The 21,122-nt window shown below is 37.2% G+C and overlaps 1 protein-coding gene across 3 annotated transcripts in view; it reads left to right on the top strand.

The window, feature by feature from the left end:
- The first annotated feature begins 5,997 nt into the window (after positions 1-5,997).
- Positions 5,998-21,122, top strand: part of MED23 (mediator complex subunit 23) — a 40,832-nt gene continuing 25,707 nt past the window's right edge. Inside the window, exons 1-11 of one of the 3 annotated variants that reach the window (XM_081139993.1) lie at positions 5,998-6,186; positions 6,513-6,544; positions 6,706-6,793; positions 9,058-9,182; positions 10,649-10,760; positions 12,145-12,243; positions 13,102-13,203; positions 13,599-13,668; positions 15,016-15,128; positions 16,719-16,814; positions 17,366-17,383. In XM_081139993.1, coding sequence (XP_080996119.1) covers positions 6,139-6,186; positions 6,513-6,544; positions 6,706-6,793; positions 9,058-9,182; positions 10,649-10,760; positions 12,145-12,243; positions 13,102-13,203; positions 13,599-13,668; positions 15,016-15,128; positions 16,719-16,814; positions 17,366-17,383 — 903 coding nt within the window. In that variant the 5' untranslated portion in view covers positions 5,998-6,138. The remainder of the gene's footprint in view (positions 6,187-6,512; positions 6,545-6,705; positions 6,794-9,057; positions 9,183-10,648; positions 10,761-12,144; positions 12,244-13,101; positions 13,204-13,598; positions 13,669-15,015; positions 15,129-16,718; positions 16,815-17,365; positions 17,384-21,122) is intronic. The other 2 variants (XM_081139994.1, XM_081139995.1) reach the window with 2 other exon arrangements.

Genomic DNA, 21,122 nt, shown 5'->3' with positions numbered 1-21,122 from the left:
TCTGTGCATTCACCTGTCCAGTGCCTGTCTCTGTCAGTCTTCTCTTCTCATAAGTATACCAGTCGGGTCAAATTAGGGCCCACCCTAAGGACGTCATTTTAACTTAATGACCTTTTTAAAGACTCTGTTTCCAAATACAGTCACAATCTGGGGCTCTGAGGATTAGGAAGTCAACAAATTTGGGGGGAACAAATGAGCCCATAACAGTACCTTAAAAGGTAACATTTCTTTTTTTCTTTTAACTTTCATTGTTTATTACTGTTTTGGCTACATCTTCTACAATTTCAGCAGCATTTAATTTTTTAAATTTTTTTTGATTGATTTGAGAGAGACAGAGGAAGGCAGAGAGAGAGAGCGAGAGATCAATTTGTTGTTCCACTTATTTATGCATTCATTGGTTGATTCTTGTGTCCTGACCAGAGAGCGAACCTGCACTGCAACCTTGGTATATCAGGACAATGCTCTAACCAGCTGAACTACCCGGCCAGGACTACACCATCATTTTAAAGAGACAATGTGTGTATGAACAATGGAAAGCCAAAATGGCTTGCAACTTAGAAATAAGAGCCACAGTTTAACCATACAGTATTAAGGAGAACCTGTGGTAAGTATAGCCTCCTTTTGCGGCAACATGGACAACTTCCGTATGAGCATCAGCATTATGAATGTATCCATAAAGATGTAATTTTTACAGGAGTAAAATAACAACACCCTGAAAAATAATGGTTTCTACCATACAAGGCAGTTAGAAAATGTTCACATTTTAATGAATCTGTAACAAACCACAAGAACTTGCTTATGGGACCATCATCCATTTCTAATAAAAATTATGTGACTTAAAAAGTAACTCAAGTACTTTTGTTGAGTAGAGGGAGCATGAGTTCCATCACCCAGGCCAATTGTGTTTACAGCACAGTCTGCCAATGTTACATGCATTTGCATGGATAAGCTTCAGGGGATCGTGGGACACTTGAAATTATGCACAAACTTAATTTCCATATATGTGTATGTATATGCATATGTATATGTATGTATATGATTTCTATATGTCTCACATCAGAGTCTCAAAGGCAAAGAGCTAAACCTTCTAAGAAATAACACGTTTAAAGATAACACGACTTACAGAGCATAACTATGGAAAATTAAATATGTTTAACTTGAATATAATTGTGAGAAATGAGACAAATCCAAATTGAGGGATATTCTGGGGGAAAAAACACTGGCCTGGAATCTTTAAAAAAATGTAAATTTTATGAACATTGGGGGAAAGAAAGGGTTAGTGAACTGTTCTGATGCAAGGAGAACAGAAGCCTAACAACTAAATGCAATGCAAGAGCCTTAATTGGATCCTGGATGAAAGACAAGAAATGATAAGTGAAAAATGTTATTTGGACAGTTGAAGAAATGTATGAATACATTTTATTTCATTTTTAAATTTTTTAATTGATTTTTTTATAAGGAAAGGAAGGGAGAAGGGAGAAACATCATTGCGAGAGAGAAACATCTATTGGTTGCCTCCTACACATACCCTGACTGGGAACCCGAAACCTGGGCATATGTTCTGACCTGAAATCCAACCCAGCAAACTTTCGGTGCAAAGGACAAAGTTCAGCCAAATGAACCACATCTGCCAGGGTGGTAGGGATACGTTTCAGAGGGTGTATGGTATTGATGTTAAATTTCCTGAGTGTGATAAATGTTCCACGGTTATGAAAGTCAGGTTCTACATGCCTGACTTTCAGAAGGAACATGATGAAGTATTTAGGGGTGAAGTTATGATGTCTGTAAATAATTCTCAAACAGTTCACATAGAGACTCGATTCATAGAGAGAAGCTGACAGAGGACAAAGAGGAGAGAGAGAAGAGACAGAGAGCAATAGCAAATGTTGTAAAATGTTTAAAATATATGTGTTGATTGTAAAATTCCTGCAATTTTTCTCTAGGCTTCAATTTTTTTTAAATAAAAAGTTGAGTGGGGGGAGAAATAGTTTTTTGAAGATGTTAGTGGAAAATGTGCATTCCTCCATCCCCAAACAAGGGAGGAAATTGAGGAAGACATGCAGCTGAGCAAACAAAAGATGTATAAGGAGAGAAGAAAGAGAATCGCCAGATGCTACCCCTGGACAGTAGCCAAGAGGCAGGTTTAGAAAGCAGCCACTCCACACAGGCAGTGGGGGGCAGAGGCTCCAGGAGGGTACCCCTCTGAACTTCCTGAGAGGAGATTAACACCTCCGGCAGAGGTTTCTGGGTGGATTAGTGATAGGCACATTCAGACGGTCAATCAAACCTGGAGCCCCCAACCTGGGCATGTGGCCTGATCTCAACCACTGAGCCACACCCGACCAGGCAGTTATGTCCTTTCTTAAGGGCAGTTAACACCATCCCAGGGGTATTATTTCTGGCATTTCAAGGGTGTGCTAACCTGGTGCAGGGCTGGTTCTTGCACTAAAGAAGTCATAGGCCTGGGGTGTGAACACCCATTATGACCTACCCAGTTAGGAATTTATGATTTATTACAGCACCCCATTTTTGTCCACAAAAGTCAATATGCAATGCCTAAAACTGAAACAGCAAGAGCTAGTGGGATAAAACACATTATTTAGGAAAATAACTGAAAGTTGTTACTTCTAGGGAGTAAAAGTTGAAGGTGAGGAGGGTTGGGGTGGGGGACTATTATTTTTTTAATACAAGCTTTGGAGAATTAGTCATCTTTTAACATTTTCATATAGTACTTTCAAAAATTACAACAGCAGAGGGAGTTAATAATTATATTAATAATGTGAGTACCCGTGTGAGTGTGTGTGTGTGTGTGTGTGTGTGTGTGTGTGTGTGTCTAACTACAGCATAGACTCAGGTCACCAGCAAGCTTGACACAGGTGCTTATCACACTCTTCCAGTCTTTGTGTCAATCTCCATTTCATCTATTGACACCATCTCTAGTCCTTGCCTTGGGGAGACTGTTCTCATGTTAGTTCACTTTACTTCTCATTCTCAAATCCAGACAGAACTGGCTTCCAGCATTTCTAGTATCTAGTGAAGCAAGGACCCTAATCCTCGATACCATCCCCAGGCCCGCTCCTGCCATCTCCATGCAATGGTTCACTCCCCAGAACTAAGTCAAAGTTGCCCTTCTCAAAAATCACTGAACCTTGATCTCTTAGACAATAAGATTTGCATCTACCAATGATTCCATAAAACAACTTCTTATCTGTTCAGAATACAGAACAGAACATACTACCCACAGCTTTGTTTACAATTTCAATATTTTATATTTATTTATTCATTCATTTCAAATATATCCGTTTTTTCTACCATTTTCAGAGGCTACTAAAATGATAATCATAAAATTTTAAAAATAATAAATTGTACTTGATCAGAATGAAAAATTTCTACTAATCAAAGATATTATTTAAGAAATGAAAAAGCAAGCATTTGGTATACGTACATCTAATAAAAGGCATAAGTGTACAGTTCAGAATATTATGGATGAAAAAAGGGCTTCTGTGAAAAGAAAGCTCACAAGGTGATCTGATCATAAATTCCTAAATGGGCATGTCATGGTGTGTGGTAGTGCCTCAGGCATATAACTTCTTTTTAAATATGTTTTTATTGATTTCAGAGAGAGGAAGGGAGAGGGAGAGAGAGATAGAAATATCAGTGATGAGAGAGAGTCATTGATCTGCTGCCTCCTGAACGCCCCTACTGAGGACTGAGCCCAAAACCCCAGGTGAAACACCCTGGCATGTGCCCTCACTGGGAATCAAACTGTGACATCCTGATTCGGGAGTCAATGCTCAACCAAAGCCACACCAACTGGTTCTAACTTCTTTAGTTAAAGGTTTATCTTTGCCTCAAGCAAGCCCTGTCCATTGTTTCCGTGCATCTAGATTGACGCACCTATAAAGTACTTTTCAGACCTTTTAATATGTGACAACCAATTCAGACCCCTCCTTAAAAGCCTGACCACCCTCAAGAGAGCACATAATCGTAACTATTCTATAATCTGATTCCCGTTGCCTTGTTTTCTTTCACCTTCTGATAATCTTTTATACTTTTTTTAAATTTCAAATGCATAAAAGAAACTGCAAACTGTTATTCTCTGAAGCATTTATTTCAGTCTGTTTAGCTCTTGCTTCCAGGTGTATCCTCTGTTTGGCTCAAATCAATTTTAATAAAAACTCTCTACCAGCCAGGCCAGATTGACTCAGAGGTTGAGCATCCACCTATGATCCAGGAGATTGAGGTTCGATTCCCGGTCAGGGCACATGCCCAGGTTGCAGGCTCGATCCCCAGTAGTGGTTGTGCAGGAAGCAGCTGATCAATGACTCTCGCATCGATGATGTTTCTATCTCCCTTTCCCTACCTTTCTCTGAAATCAATATAGTTATATTTAAAAAAAAAATACCAACTCTCTACCAAAAAACAATAATAATAAAATGACTGAAACCAAAAATAAATCTACAGGTTTGGACATACTTTTGTCAACAATATATAAGTACTCCTACAAATAAATAAGAGTATAAGAAACCACCTGATTAACTTGATTAATAATGAGCAAAAGACCTGAAAGGACTTGTCACAAAAGGTATCTGAATAGTTTATAAGATATACATCTAAAAATATCCACATCATTAGTCACTAGGGAATACACACCCATTAGAAAGGCTAAAGTAAAAAAAATGACACCAGTTGTTAACATGGATGTGGAACAATTGGAGCTCTCACACATCAGTAGCGTTACAGTGCGAAAACGGTGGCACGACCTTGAAGAACTGGTTGGCAAATTCTAATAAAGTTAAACATATACTTATCATATGACCCTACAAGTCTGCTCCTAGGTGTTCATCCAACAGAGAAGAGAACGTATCCACAGGGAGACTTGTTTGAGAATGTCCATAATAACTTTACTCAAAATAGTTAAAAATTGAAAATAAAATAAATAGCCACTGTAAACAAAAGTCTGGGGCTATTTAAAAATAAAAATTAAAGAGAGTTTATTTAGATAATGATTTGCCCTCAGTGCCAACCAAGAATATGTTTCAAAACGGAGGGGGTAGGACAGGGTTTACAAAGGCCAAAGTTAGGAGTTGTGGGTGGAAGACGCGGGTCGCTGGGGTTAAGGCCCTCAACGAGCGTCGTTTGTTGTCTGACCGGTAGGGGGCGGCAGGATTTCCACGGCTGGCTGACTCCGCGACCGTGCGGGCGGGGTGTGAGGTGAAAAGTGGGTAATGTGAGTAAGCCTTTGTCAAGCCCTAGTCCGCCGGCCCGTAGCACGCGAAGGCTGTCGCCAGGGGCCCCCCGGGAGATCACCGTCCCCGGCTCTGTCGGGGTGGCCGGGGAGCCCCGGGCGCCGCCCGGTGCTGAGCGACCCCCTCCACGGCGTCGGAGAGAAAGCCGGCCTGAGCCTGCGCCCCGCGTGCCTGCGGCTTCTCAGTCCTGCGGACAGTGGCCCAGGGGACAAACCATGCAGGAAATACCTAGGAAAATTAAAAATTAAATTTTATAGAGTAAAACTAAATAAATATATATTTTTAAAGGCTGTCTTTTTTTTTTTTTACTTGTGCACCAGCCAGTGACTTTTAATTGAGGTAACTATCAAAGGCACCGCACCTTTCAAGCCTTCGAGCCCCGCAGTGTTTAACAGCGGCTTTATTAAAAAGGCTGCCCTTGGTCACACAACTCTAGGACGGGGATAATTATTTAACAACGGTGGAAGGATTACAATTTATCAAATAGCACGACCAGCATAAGAGTGATGCTCCGTCTTGCAGGCAGTTTCGGAGCCCACCGAGGCAATCCCGCTCCAGCCGGGAGGTGGCGGCCTGCAGCCCACACCGCCTTGGAGGGACTTCGGCTCGGGGCTCCACTTGGGGGCGCTTCGGTCCGGCTTGCGAGAATCCTTTCCCCTCTGGCGGAACCATCAGGCTGCGTCCCTGGTTTCTAGGGGTTTGGTAATCAGCGAGCACCTGCCACTTCCCGGCGCTTCCGCGCAGGCCCGGGCGCTTGCGGCACCCCGAGTGCGGAGCGACCTCGTCTACGCGCCGACTCCCGCGGCCGTCGCCGCCCCGCCGCGCGTCTCTGCCCCGAGCTCGGGCCTGCCCCGGGCCGCGAGCCGGGCGCCGGAGGGAAGCGGAGGCGATGGTACAGATGGAGACGCAACTCCAGAGCATTTTTGAGGAGGTGGTGGTGAGTGGAAGGGCCCGGGTCCAGGCCGGCGGGGGGCGAGGCGGGGACGCGGGGCGGCGGGGCCAGGGATCTGCCTGGGCCGCCTCTCCCCGCCGCTCCTTTGTTGAGACTCCGTGTATGTGTGCAGAGGTTAGCGATTCTCGAACTGCTGTCACATTCGAAGTCCTCTTGGAATTCGGAACACCCATGGTGACAGGCGAGGCGGGGATCGTTCCTTTCGGCATGTAGCTGATTAAGATAATTTCCCGTATGTTACATTATAATAGTTTGCTCGGGGAGCCCCCCACATTGTAAATTCGCATCCTTTTTTTTTTTTTTTTTTACAGAAAACCGAAATTATAGAAGAGGCTTTCCCTGGGTGAGTATATGCATGGTAGATTTTTTTTCTGTTTTTTACCTTAGTGTATCTTTCTAAGATTTTGCTTAGTTTTGCCTTGGGGGTTTCTAAGAGCCACTGTTCTAGTTATGTTGGATGACCTTTTTCATACTAGTGGCAAATAAAGTGATTTTTGTTTATAGAATGTTTATGGACACTCCTGAAGATGAAAAGACAAAACTGATTAGCTGCCTGGCGGCCTTCAGACAGTTTTGGGGTGGTCTTCCTCAGGTGAGTACCGCATTTTTAATACATTCAGCGGATGATTTTTGACCCCTTCTGTTTTAAACATTTACTTTGATGTTGCTGTTGAGGTTTTCCTGGGAAGGGAGAGAGAAAATTGTCTTTATCTTTTATTTGTCTATTATGGTTTCCATTTTTTCCAATTTGTATTCTTCCAGTGGAGACCCCGTATTGAGAAGTTAAGTGGATGACAGCACAGTGTGAGGTGTTAAAAATCTCCCCGTGTTAGATTATATAATACCATTTTTATCCTATTCTGACTTGTTTGGTGCACTTGAAAACAACTGTGTTAGGGATTATAAAGGATAAAAATTGCATTCATTTTCTCAATAAAGGAACTGGCATAGTATAGTGAAGCTACTACTATATTAAAGATATAAAAATGCCACAATAAGGATGCATGATTTTACAATAAGGATATGAAGATATAATAAAAGTAAAGGAAAAAACAGTAAAATTTAGTAACAGAGAACATTCACCAGGAAATGTATCCTTGAAAAAGACAAAACGTGTGATCCTTAAAGAGTTTGAGTTCCAGCAGTGCATTTTCTTCTCATGGTTCATTATAGGTAGGAAAATGTTTGCAGTTGAGGCACTGGTGGTAAGACTTGCTGCTCAGACATGGATCAGATGATGGCAATACATTCATTTTTTTAAGCGTCTTAATTGGTAATATATTCATATAGTGCAAAATGTGAAAAAGTAGACCCAATTAATAGTTTTCCTTTCACCTCTCTTAGCTTAATTACCTGCTTTTTTTTTTTCTGTCTGCAGCCTGTATGCTCAGCTTATGTTTCCTTCTAGAAGTATTTTATGCACATAGGATCATTTTTACAGAATGGTTATATACTGTGTACACTGTTCATTCGCACCTTGCTTTTTTCTCCCTCAGTAAATACTGAAAGTAATTCTACAGCAATCCACTAAAAGTTAAAATTTCTGCCTTTCTCCCTGTCTTGCAGCATAATATTCTATTTTATGGCTGTACCTTCCTTAACCAGTCTCCTACTAACTGACATTTAGGTTGCTTCTTACTTTTTCTACATTAAATAATACAAAATGAATGATATCATATACGGACACAGAGCAAATACTTGGAAGTAGTATTGCCTAGTAGAAATTGCTTAGTCTTATATTTTTAAAAAATATGTTTTTATTGATTTTAGAGAGGGAAAGAGAGAGAGAGACAGAAACATCAATGATGAGAGAGAGTCACTGATTGGCTGCCTCCTGCACACCCTGCACTGGGGATTGAGCCTGCAACCCGGGCATGTGCCCTGCCTGGGAATTGAACCTCTTGGTTCATAGGTCGACTCTCAACCACTGAGCCATGCCAGCCAGGCCCTAGTAGTCTTTTATAATGGTCACCAATTTATACTCTCATTAGCAATGTATGAGACTATATATTCCCAGTAGTCTCACAATAGAGTGTTAATGAACTTTTTGATCTTTGCTGATCTAAAGCATGAGAAATTTTATTTCAGTATAATTTTATTTTGCATTTCTCTGAGTAATGTTGAACATCTTTTCAAAATATTTAAAATTTTTAATAATTCATTAAACATTTTATGAGGTAAGATATGGTCCTTGTCTTGAAGAAGATTATATTGTAATGGGGAGCCAGGAAGAAAGTAGGTATTTCTAAATCTGTGTGATACATTCAACAATAGAAGTATGTACACTATGAGGGACAGTGGTAGTAAAGAGGAACAGGACATAGACTCTTGAGGACATCCTAGAAGACAGACTTTGATATGGCACTACATTTCTGTATCAGGTTTAGTTATACAAGTTTAGAAATTAGCTGTGTCATTGGATTCATATTTGGACTCTTAGGGATCAGATTCACACTAAATTCTCATGAGCCTGATGTACTAACTAACCCATAATGAATTTTCCCCCCAGTGACAGGAATATTTCTATCTGCCATTAAATAGATTACTGCTTACAATGCCTTACAAAATCTGTGTTAGAGTTTTCTATTGACCACAAATATGTTAATGATATCTTACTCCTTTTAAAGTTCCCATGTAATAAAAACGGGGGTTTAATCTATACAATTATAAGAGTTTAAGCTTAATATAACTGAAATACTAAATCTGAATCTTTTTTTTAATTGCCTTTATCCACAAATGTTTATAGTAGAGTATCTCATTCACAGTCTTGATATACTCACAAGTATAATCTTAGCTATTTGTTAGTTTTAAGATATAACTTTAGACTTAAAGTATAATCATTTTCTAATTTTCCAGGAATCTCATGAACAGTGTATCCAGTGGCTTGTTAAATTCATTCATGGCCAGCATAGTCCTAAAAGAATTTCTTTTCTTTATGACTGCTTAGCAATGGCAGTCGAGACTGGCCTTCTTCCACCCAGGTATGTTTAATGGTGGGTGTGAGCAATCCAAAGAATTATTATTTTTTTTATTAATGCTTGGAAATTGGTCGAGGTTGTTGTTGTAAAAGGATAAAGAAATGAAGAAGGAAGTTAGGTTCAACAAACAATCTTTAAACCATGACCGGGTAGTTCAGTTGGTTAGAGTGTCGTCCCTCTACCCCAAGGTTGTGGGTTGAGTCCCTCATCAGGGCACACAGAAGACTCAACCAATGAATACATAACTAAGTGGAACGACAAATTAGTGTTTCTCCTACTCTCTCTCTCCCTTTCTCTTTAAAATCAATAAATAAAATTTTTTTTAAAAAAAGCAATCCTTCATATAATACCTCAGGTTTTAGTTTCTAGGATACAGTATTCTTGAAAAGAATTTTTTTTATTGATTTTTTTTTTTTTTTTTTTTTTTTAGAGAGAGAAAGAAACATCTATTTGTTGTTCCACTTATTTATGCATTCATTGGTTGATTCTTGTATGTTCCCTGACCAGTGATCCAACCCACAACCTTGGCATAGTGCGATGATGCTCTAACCAACTGAGCTAACTGGCCAGGGCTAGGGTACCGTATTCTTAGAATTGTATATTTACAGGCTCTAAAACAGGCTGGCTTTGCCTTTCAGCCCAGGGGCTAAAATTACTCACTTTGATTACCTTTTTCTAGTTAACTTTTGCTTCACCTCAACACTTCATACCCTAAAACAATAATCATTTTATTATTAAAACTCATGGTTAATGGTGGTTGACTGGGGTTATTAGGCAGTTTTTTCTCAGGGTCTCGTGATTACAGTCAGACAGTAAGTAGCTAGGACTGGAGTCATAACAGAGGTTCCCCATTCGTATGTCAGGTGGCTGATGCCGGTCTATCATCTGAGACCTCGATTGGGGCTGTTGGCCAGAACCTGCACATGCCCTCTCTATGTGACCGGACTTTCTCAAAGCGTGGGGGACTCCAAGAGCAAGCATTCAGAAGAGGGCTTGGCAGAAGCTGTATCGTCTTGCTTTGGAAGTCGTGCAGCGTCCCTTTTGCCATGGCCTTGGGCCTGTCCAGATTTAAGGGAGGAGAATGTAGAATCACCTCCAAGCTCTTCATGGGAGGAATATCAGTGTCACATTTCAGGCGAGCATGAGGATGAAAAATCTTACTGTAGCCATCTAGGGAAAATACAATATGCCACAAGCGGATAGATGGTAAACATTTAACCATCTATCTTTAGCTAGATTTCTTTCTAGTAAAAGTATAATGAGTAATATTTAGTTCTACTTTGTGTTTATTCTTTCAGAGAAGTAAAATATGTAAAATACTATACTTTTTTTTTAAATGTGCTTGAATGATAATGTACTTTTATGAAAAATACTATGACAAATATAATATCCAGAGTATACAGACCTTGGCTATTAGAGAACTTCCAAAATTCTGTCTTATAATTGGAATGGGTTTTTTTTTTTTCTAGGATGGTTTGTGAATCCCTGATAAACTCTGATACTCTTGAATGGGAAAGAACACAGCTTTGGGCCCTAACATTTAAACTGGTTCGGAAAATAATTGGTGGAGTGGATTACAAGGTATTTTTTGCTAATTATAAAAAGTGATCTCTTTCAGACTGAATTAATTTTTCAGTTGTATGCATCTTAATTTCACATGGGAGAAATGAAGCATTTACAAAATCTATTTTGTGTTGTTTATTTCCTAAAAGGCTTTAAAATTAATGTTTCCTACAGTTTCCTCTCTTCCCAAAATAAAAATGCAGGTGGCTAGTATGTTTTTATGATGAGTTGGCAAGTTGCCAAGCAGACTTTGGGTTTTTTCATGCCACAGATCTTATGATGTTGGGGCCCCTTTCAAGTGAAAGCACAGCGGAGGGGTGTGTGGAACTGAGAAGAGATGTAGGCATCAGCTGATGAAGGGAGCAAGCCCTGCTTCACCTCTACCTTGACCTTCCTTGCCCATGTGTCCTTTCTTAACTAGTATCTTTGACACTCTGAACTTGACCAAAAACAGCAGCGTATACTCTCTAATTAGTCTCGTAATACAGCTCAGTATTTCAATAGCTGCAAAAGACATTCTGCTTCATTCAAGCTGCTTTTGTTATTTTTCTTTTTGAAAGAATTGCCAATACCTGACCCTGTGCTTTATGCCTGTATTTTCTCTAAAATGACTTAATTGATAATTACGTATTTGATTTATGACTTAATACAATATTTTTCTAAGAAGCTTTTTCTGATTATTTTTTTCTTTACTTCAGTTTCCTTAGCATGTTAATACGCAGTTTTTATCTTTTTATTTACATGGTGCTTTATAATTTTTTCTAATTTTTCTCATTTATATGTTTTCTCTATCTTTTTTACAAGATTCATCACCTAGTTTATACTCAACAAATGCATATTGAATGAAATTTCTTCTCTGTATATCAGATTCTGCTCTGAAATAATGTAACTTGTTATAGATATAAGGAGATGAATGATTAACAAACTAGTCTTGTTGGATAAATTTGAAGGATTACGGTATGTGATGGATGAGAATGGAAACAAAAGTTAGAATATGCCAAAGGGAGTGAGCAAAAAGGGTCATCTGCCAGAAAAGTTTAATATTTTTGTCCATATTTTCAGGTTCTATTCAAATATATTTGTCTGTAAGCCGAAATCAAGCTTTTCTGACCTTCATAACTATAGAAACTCTTAGCAAAGTGTGGAAAGTTAAATTTTTATTTATTAGTGACTTTCTTGGTTCATTCATATGACAAGGCATTGTTTAGAATTCTGTTTTGGAACATAACTCATCTCTTGGGTTAATGTTAGGGATTTGAATATTAGCTCTGATTCAGAAGAATTGGAGGTGTGACTTTGAAGGGAACTTTTTTTCTGAGTGTATAATCTTGAAACCTTTAGATATTTTAACTAGCAGAGGGGACATTACATAGTTAACCTATGGATTTTTTTCTTATATCAGGGTGTTCGAGATCTCTTAAAAGTGATTTTGGAGAAAATCTTGACAATTCCCAATACAGTGAGCTCAGCTGTTGTACAGCAGCTACTAACAGCGAGAGAGGTAATTTAAACATGTCTGCAATGCATTGATCTTAACCTCAAAAAAATAGTTTTATATAGTTCTGTGCTTTTAAAACTTATAGTAATTTGTGGAATGTTCCATTTGTTTACTTCTACAAAAATCACTTTTTTTGAGAGAGAGAGAGAATGTTTATTAATTCTGGGGATAGTGAAACAAAGAAGGGCTTAGGATAGAGGAAGCAACAGAACAGAGCCTAGTAGTGGGTGCTTTGGCTCCTAAAAATGTTATAGGAAAAAAATGAGCCTAGGTGGGGCTGTTTTGGCTCACTGGAAAGTCAGAGAAAAGGGGTCCTTTGGAGGCAGGTGTGGGAGGGGGCTGCTCATTGCTCCCCTGGTTGGAAGTCCCTTGGGGACCCTTAGAGTTAGGAGATTCATGCCTCTTAGGAGCATACCCAAAAATCACTTTTAGTTTTAAAGATGCTATTTTACTTTTTAATATTTTGATTAATTACGTGGGTTTTAATTGTAAAAACAACAATATAGATAGTAAAGTACTTTTGGCCATTACAAGATGTCAGCCTGTGGACCACTTAAAAGATCTTTGTGCTTTGTAACTAATGTTGCAAGAATTGTTGCTTTGGTCTTTTGCTCTCCTCTTGGAGTCTACCAATATTTAAAGTATTTTTAATGTTACTAACCATCAGCAATCGTTCCATTGTTTATTAATATTCATTTTTAGAGATTCTTCACATATAAGTGAATTCCTTTGTCCTAGAGTTTAAGCCAAATAAATTACTGAAATAATATTTCTACTTGTTAATGTATTTGTTGTTGTTACATTTAAAGGGCTTATCTATGAGACTAGTCAAGAATAACATTGCCCTTTTATTTTTCTCAGGTTATAGCATACATCTTGGAAAGAAATGCCTGTTTGTTACCAGCCTATTTTGCAGTCACAGAGATCAGAAAACTATATCCTGAGGGGAAACTTCCACACTGGGTAAATTTGATATTTCCAAAATTTTTTAATAGCAATTTTTATAAAAAATCGTTTTGTTAATCTTATTTTTTGTGCTTATTTTTAAAATGGTCACTTTTAACCTTAGATATTATGCATTTTTTATCATTATTTTCTATTTCTTTCATTGCTCTGCTGTTCTGTTGAAACAGTTTATATACCATGTGATTAAAATATACATTGCTTCATCATATAGCTAGGGATATTGTGGTATTGGTAAGTAATTGTTTGGAAGGAAGAAAAAGAGAACTAACCTTTGAATAATTTTAATGTGCTAGGCTTTATACTAAATCTTTACACATTATCTCATTTTATGTACATGATATTCAGAGCAGTCTTGATTTTATTTTTATTCTTGTTTTTTGTTTTGTTTTTAGTTACTTGGAAACCTGGTATCAGACTTTGTGGATACCTTCAGGCCCACAGCAAGGATAAACTCCATTTGTGGTAGGATTATAATTTAAAATACTAAATAGTGTGTGATTTTTAATGACCTGACTATAGAACAAAGTTGACAGTCTCTTACACATGTTTTGGTGGCTTGTGTTTTTAGTAACTCTCTAGGAGCTTAATAATAGTCTTTAACTTGTTTTCAGGTACTTTGTGTGCGGAATGAAGGGAGGGAAAAGCAAATGTCAGGACTGGGTCTAAGCTTCAGATAAAACCATCCTGGTGATTAAAGGGAACTTCGAATAGAGCTAGTAAAGCACCGTGGAATCTAAGCAGATGGAAATCTTTATAGACCTGTTCCTCTGTGGACACAATACACAATGCTGTCAGGCTCTTTCAGCCCATTCCAGTTCACACCTTTGCTCTCTATTTCATTTTATTTTATTTTCCATTTTTTCATGTTTTATTAGATTCTCAGAATTTTCTTTTAAAAAAAAACATGATTTGGCAGTGTTTGCAGTGCCCATATATATTCCTGAATTATTTCTAGTAATCATGGTGGCCTCAGAACTGTCTGGGAATATAGACCATTATTTAGCCAATAGCACTTCCTACAAGCTGGGTGCTCTTCTGCACACTGAAATACAAAAATAAACTAAATAAACACTAGACAGATAATTCTCAGGCTTCTAGCTTTTGTAACTGAGTGGATATTGATATCATTTAATGAATTACAGAAGTGATGCAGGTTTGAGAAGGATGGTGATGAGTTCAGTTTAACTCATTAAATTAAGTTGAGCTTCACATACCCACAGGCCATCCAAGTGGCAATGTTCATCAGGCAGTTAGATATATGTGCTGGCAGTCATATGCTACAACTAAGGCCTCTAGGAACGTCATGGTAGAAGTTAATCATGTTGACCCTAAACTAGAGAGGTCTGCAAACTTTTTCAATAAATGGTGATACAGTAAATATTTTAGGTTTTGTAGGCTATTCGGTCTGTTGCAGCTACTCTATTCTGCCATGGTAGTGCAAAAGCAGCAGTGATCCAATAAAATTTGGCAGAAATAGGTAGCAAGCTGGAATTGACCCATGGATTAGAGTTGGCTGACTTCTGTCCTAGATATTTGGACAAATGCAACATTTTTGAGTTTGGAAGGCCTGTACAAATTGGTATTGGACTTCGGAGATGCCTTCAGATCCACAGTATGTTCACAACCTTACAAATTGGTCTCCAACCATCTGGACTAAAAATAAAGAAAATTTCCAAATTTTTATCTAATTAAAACATTTTTAAAACCAGCGTCTGGTTCAGTGTAGATATTTATTAACTATTTGTAGTGTAATGAAAGACCAGGCATTGTTATGTTCGCATTTACTTAAAAACATATTTTGTAATACAGGCCGCTGCAGCCTTCTACCAGTTGTAAATAACTCAGGTGCCATTTGTAATTCATGGAAATTGGATCCTGCAACTCTTCGTTTTCCTTTGAAAGGCCTTTTGCCATATGATAAGGTATGTTGCTAAATAAAAAGGAACTTTTGGCCTAACAGTCTTTATCCTGCATTAGATATGTGATGCTAAATTGAAGAAATAAATATTTTTTAAATTTTTATTTATTGATTTTTTTAGAGAGAGAGAGAGAAACTTCTGCTCGTTGTTCCACTTATTTATGCATCCATTGGTTGATTTTTGTATGTGCCCTGGACAGGGATCAAACCCTCAACCTTGTTGTATCGGGACAGTGCTCTAACCAACTGAGCTAGGGCTGAAGAAGTAAATATTTAATGAAAGACAGTGCATGGTTTAACGTGTCATTCCGTATCCAAGTGTACTCTGGTTTGTGATATTTCAGGTATTTAGGCTCCAGCAGTCCACCTCTGGCAGAGTACTTGGAGTGAGAAAACTGACTTTAAAATTGATTCCTTGTTTTTATTCTTGCTTTACAAAGGGAGGAATGAATTTGCAGTGTCCTTAAAATTTGCAGAGTGAGCCTCCAGTTTGTTAGAGTTTTAAAGTGGGGACGGGACAAAAGTGCAGTAGAGAATCTCAAAGGAAAATAAACCCACAAATATTAATAAAATTAAACATGAGGTAAAGACATAAAGCTATAATGAAATTTGATCTAGCATTTTGTTATCCTGGTGGTTGGCGTGATAACAGAGCAGGTATGGGGAGGGCTGGGTGTAAATGTTTCATGTCAAAAGTGATATATAGAGTAATTAGGAAACTTTCCAAATGTGAGGAGGGTGGAATAGTGAGAGTAAGGTGGCAGTCTGAGCTCTTGGCATATTAGTCAGGAAACTTTTTTTTAAAAATTAAGTTTATTGAGGTGACAATGGTTAATATGGACATACAGGCCTCAAGTGTGAGTTTCTATGTTACAAGACCTATATAGTCAGAAAACTTTGGAATGTGAAGAAGTGGTAAACTAAATGGAATTTACTGTCATCATGATAGCAATAATAATGAAAACATAAATTTATTGTGTGCTTACTATGTGCTGGGCAGTGTTCTAAAAACTTTACTTTGTAAAATCATTTTTTTTAATTATCATCTTAATATCTCCATTATACAGATGATGAAACTGAGACACAAAGTGGGTAGTAACTTGCCTAAGGCCCCATGTTTAGGAAGTGGTAGAATCAGAATTTGAACTCAAGCAATGTGATACCAGAACCTACACTTTTAAACCCTGTGCTATCAAGTCATTTATACTCTCCAAATTTGGAAATAGTGTTTGTTTTCACTTGTATGAGGTCACTGGAAACTGCCTCCATTTCTCTTTGATTAGATTCTGAGCAGAAAATCCTTTCCTGACAGTGATACCTAAGACTTTCATGAGGCTAGCTGAAGTCATTTTTAAGTTTATACTCTATAACTTTGGGCAAATCGCTTTGCCTCAGTCATCACTTATCAAATAAAAGGTGGGAATAGATTAACTGCAAGCACTAAAATCCTATGATTTTTTTTCTCACTAGATACTGCCTACTGTGTGCAGGTAACAAGTGCCTTTAGAGGATTTTTTTGATCCCAATTTCAAATTATTTGAATTAACATTTACTATGATCTTGAAGCAATAATTGTTTTTTATTTTCTTTAAAGGATCTGTTTGAACCACAGACTGCTTTGTTGAGATATGTATTGGAGCAGCCTTATTCCAGGGATATGGTCTGCAATATGCTAGGTTTAAATAAGCAGGTACTGTACTATGCTGGAAACCTAGTAAATTCTGCATAGAATCTGCACTATTCCTTTCTCTTTTCTTTGCTATAGCTAACTGAGCAAAACAGTTAAAAACTATTTGGTGATTTTCATTTTTAAATATATGATTTATTAAACCTATGTATTGTTCCTATCATATATATATATTGCTTTAAGAATGTTTAAATTAAAAAGGAGATATTAAAGTTGATTTATTTTGCATTGCTTTTTTTTCTATAAGGCCAGTTTCAAGTATACCTTTTGCCAGAGAAACCTACACATGACTTAACCATAATTTACTTCTTTTGTTGTTGGGGTATCCTTTTTTATAACCCTTAGTATCTTCAGCGTGGGCTCATTGCTGACTTTTTTTTTCTTTTTTTTTTTTTTGGTGTATGTTTGTTTTTGGTGGTTTAACATGTGGGAGGGTTTGTGCTGACTCTGGGTTCCTTGAGGCTGGCCTCATAGTCACTGTTTTGTCTTTTCTTTTTTTCTTCCTTTATTTTTGTTCTGTCCTGTCTTGTCCTGCCCATCCTCCAATGCTCTAGACCTTGAACATTGCTCAGGTATGTTCACAACCTTACTGTTGTATTGTGACTAACGATACGCTGGCCGCTTTGTAGCCACTGATTCCATTTAGAGAATACATGTATGGTCGGGGCTTGAAATTGGCAGGACCATGCTGAGACCAAGGCCACGAAAATGAATTTCTTCTTGGGATATGAGAGTTGTTTTTGGTGGATTGTTTTTGTTTTGGTTTTTGGTATTTTTTTCTTTTTCTTTTTTTTCTTTTTACCAAAGAGACAACACCTGCCACACAATAAAGCCTGTCACTTTTCGATGGGTTATTTTTCCTTCCCACTCCATTTTACTCTTCTTCATACTTTAGTGCTAAAGCTAGCCTGGTGTAATTTTTAGAGATGGAAAGATTTGTGGTGGCCTTTATCTTTCCAGACTTTTAAAACATACATAAATAATAACATCAATAAAAATACTTATGTTGCTTTGCCTTAAAAAAGAAAACAAATTAAAAACAAAACAAAGAAGAGAAAAAAAAAAAAGCACTTTAATAGAGATGTTACTTTTAAAAGTTGGAGTGGTAAACCTTATACAGGGAAGGCTTTTTTTTTGGAAATATGGGGCTTGACTAAGAAATGTCACACTCTTAGGTGACCCCACACCTGCCTGACAAACACCCTTCTTTGTCAATCTTTGCCAGAGGTGTCCTCCTCCGAGAGTGGGCTCCTCTCAGCTGATGCTCACCTATGGCAGGAGAAGAACACTATGGCCAAACTTATAAATCAAGCTCTTACAGTCCCAAGTCTGTTCCTGGACTTTTCACCTTGGAGATTTTAAGCAAAATAGCCGTTCCAATTATTTTTGTTAAAAATTTTTGAGCCCAACATATTAAAATAGACCAGCTTTTTTATTTTAAAAAGACGTTCTTGTCTAGGTTATATAAAATAGCGTTACTGTTTGCAATACTATAGTGAAGGTTGTGCCAGTGCTTCCATTTATAAAGCCCTATTTTTAAGGACATATAGCTTGGCCATAAAACTTGCTCAGTGTTGAAACTTTGCATGCCAAACCTCACCCTAGTAGCAGTATCTCTTTTATTATTTTAAGTTTCTCCTTCTGAAAAATTTACCAAGCCTCCTTGTTTGGACAAGCCTTTGTACATGTGAAAATGAAACTGCTTCACACTATAGTAGCTGACAGTTACCTCATATAAACAGTCTGTCAATGTAACACCTTAAATACCTAGTCATTAATTCTCAACTGTCACTTGAGTTAGAGGTAAGTATTCAGTCACCTTTGAAAAAACGCTTCACGCTGTGTCTTAAAAACAAATTTTTGCAAAGAACTTTAAATCAGACTTGCCTCAGTTTTTTTACAGTTTGGTGGATAAATGTACCTATCGTCATTTGAGCTGCGAGTACCTTCTCCCAGATAGCCTTAGCTATCATTGCTTCTTTCTTTTGGGGGGCAGCTCTACTCAAACCCAACATTGACAAAACAACTCAGAGAAGAGTATCTCTGATCTGATCATTTTAATAACAAGTTTCAACCTAAAAAAAGTTTATGACTAAGACATAAATCCATAAAAAATAAAGTTTATAATGGAAATGCTGACAGAACATTATTACTATTGGTCCCACTGAAGTGTAAACATTGTCAGAAATTTACAATTCATCATTAGTTGCTTTGGTAGAAAACTCTGTAGTGAGTGTACTTGTAGATGGAAGATATATGCTGAATTGACTTGCTATGTTATGTTTACCACCTGTAAAGTAGAGAAGAAAATGAGAACACACAGTATAAGAAGCATATGATTAAAAATAAGCAAGTTGTCACCTCTTATATCATTACAAAACTATAGCCTGCACTGTACTTTCTTGTCCTTTCTCTAGCAATGCAGTAATTAATGAAAGCTTAAAACCTTTTAAGAGCTGTCCATATTGCATTTTCCAGTAGGAATTGGGCTATATTTTATTTTAAAATTGGTCACATTTAGAATGTCATAAATAGCCCAGTTCTGTGACCAGCAGGGTGGAGTATTCACAGTAGAAGAATACTGTTTGGTGTGTTTATACGAGTTTGTGTTCTTTCTATTGAATAAGAGCATTATGAAACATATTCCTCAGGCTCTTGTGTGGTGGTGTGTGAACTCTGGCTACCCTGAGGCAGTGAGGTACTAGACTAATCACTGTTTATCTTTGAAAGGCACCATTGAAAGTGATATTAACTGGCATAGTTCCCCAGTTCTTTTTGGCAGAGAATATAATAAATGACATACAAAGGGATATTTTTTTCCCAACTGGTACTGAATAGATATTGCTTTAAAATTGTTTTCTAGCACTGAAATAATTATTTAAAATTAAGTCCACGTAAGTACAATATGTTAAAATTTCACCAAAAAAGCAGTATCAGAACTATTACCTGAAAGTGTTAGAGGCCACTTACCCTAATATGGTTACTAAGACTGAAAAAAGCCTTATCATTTGCCATTTGAAGTCATGATGGGAAAGAGGGGCATGGGTGGAGGTTAATGTTAATGTTTGTGTCAGTGCTTCCACTTTTTAATAAAAGTGGAAAATTTTAAATGTTAATATAGTTTGAGCAATTATGCAGAATTTGAATTGTTAAAATACTGAATTTAGATTCTTATTGTTAAAAGAATTTTTAACTAAATATGCATATGGAGATGATGTAAACTAATTCAACTTATATGTTTATATAATGAAGTCTTAAATTTATAAAAGCTTTCCGAAAGCAAGTTGTAACCGTTGACGGACATAGTGCCCATTGGCTTACATAATTATCCAGCCTAGTGACTGATAATTAACCTTTATTTATAGATCATTTCACCGCTTTGCAAATTTTCATTTGTTCCACTTTGTAAAAAAAATCTATGTGATGGAGGGTCTTAATTTTAAAGTACTTACTTTAGTAATTAAAAACTAAAGCAAAACTTATTATTCTAAAGTAGTTATTAGTAGCATAGATCATTTTCTTTTTTGGTATTATTAAAATTGGCAAATAAACAAAGAAACATGTTTAAGCTATCCTTAAACTTGGTATGAGAAATATGCTTGGCTTTAACCAAAAACACTTGAAAAATATAGAGTTAATCCTGAGAGATGTTCTGCCACCCTCACACACCGGGGCATTTAGGCACCATAGAGATCCCTAACTGATTTAATTCTTTACAGAAAATTTGGATGTAATCTTGAGTCTTGGTATGTATTGAAAAATCATCAGCTTTAACTATAAATTTCCGTCTTATTTTGTCAAAATATATTTCTTTGTCGAAATCTTAATATTTTTGTTTTCCTTCTTAAATCATTAACTGTATGACCATCACTACACCCCTAAAATATGTAGGTAAAAATCCAGATTTAAAAAAAAAAAATAGCAGATGTTAAAAAGGGTAATTCCCAAATGACTCAGATGCTAAAACCAATTTTATTTAGTTTGCTCTTTTTCCCTGAAGCAGATTGATGAAAGACCATTATGGATGGAGGAATAGGTAACAGATTGGTTAGTTTCCAAACTACAAGCAAATTCCCATCACTAATGAAAAATTCCTACTGGAAATAATGGCTTTACTTCTTTTCACGAATTTTTCTGACTCTTATATACTTTGAATGATCTCACTCTAAATTTGTGTTGTCTGGCACATTTCTTAGGTTGTTGGTGGTTGGCAGAACTAGTGAATTTCAAGCCCTGTACACAGTAGTTTTGCATGCTGTTTAAGAAATAGTTTGTAGTGTTGTCTGTTGCACTTTGCTCTGCTTCATAATG

This window comes from Miniopterus schreibersii, assembly GCF_964146895.1.
Source record: "Miniopterus schreibersii genome assembly, chromosome: 6".
Taxonomy (NCBI): domain Eukaryota; kingdom Metazoa; phylum Chordata; class Mammalia; order Chiroptera; family Miniopteridae; genus Miniopterus; species Miniopterus schreibersii.
Note: the sequence above shows the minus strand (reverse complement) of the source record. Positions and strands in the feature narration are given on the sequence as shown.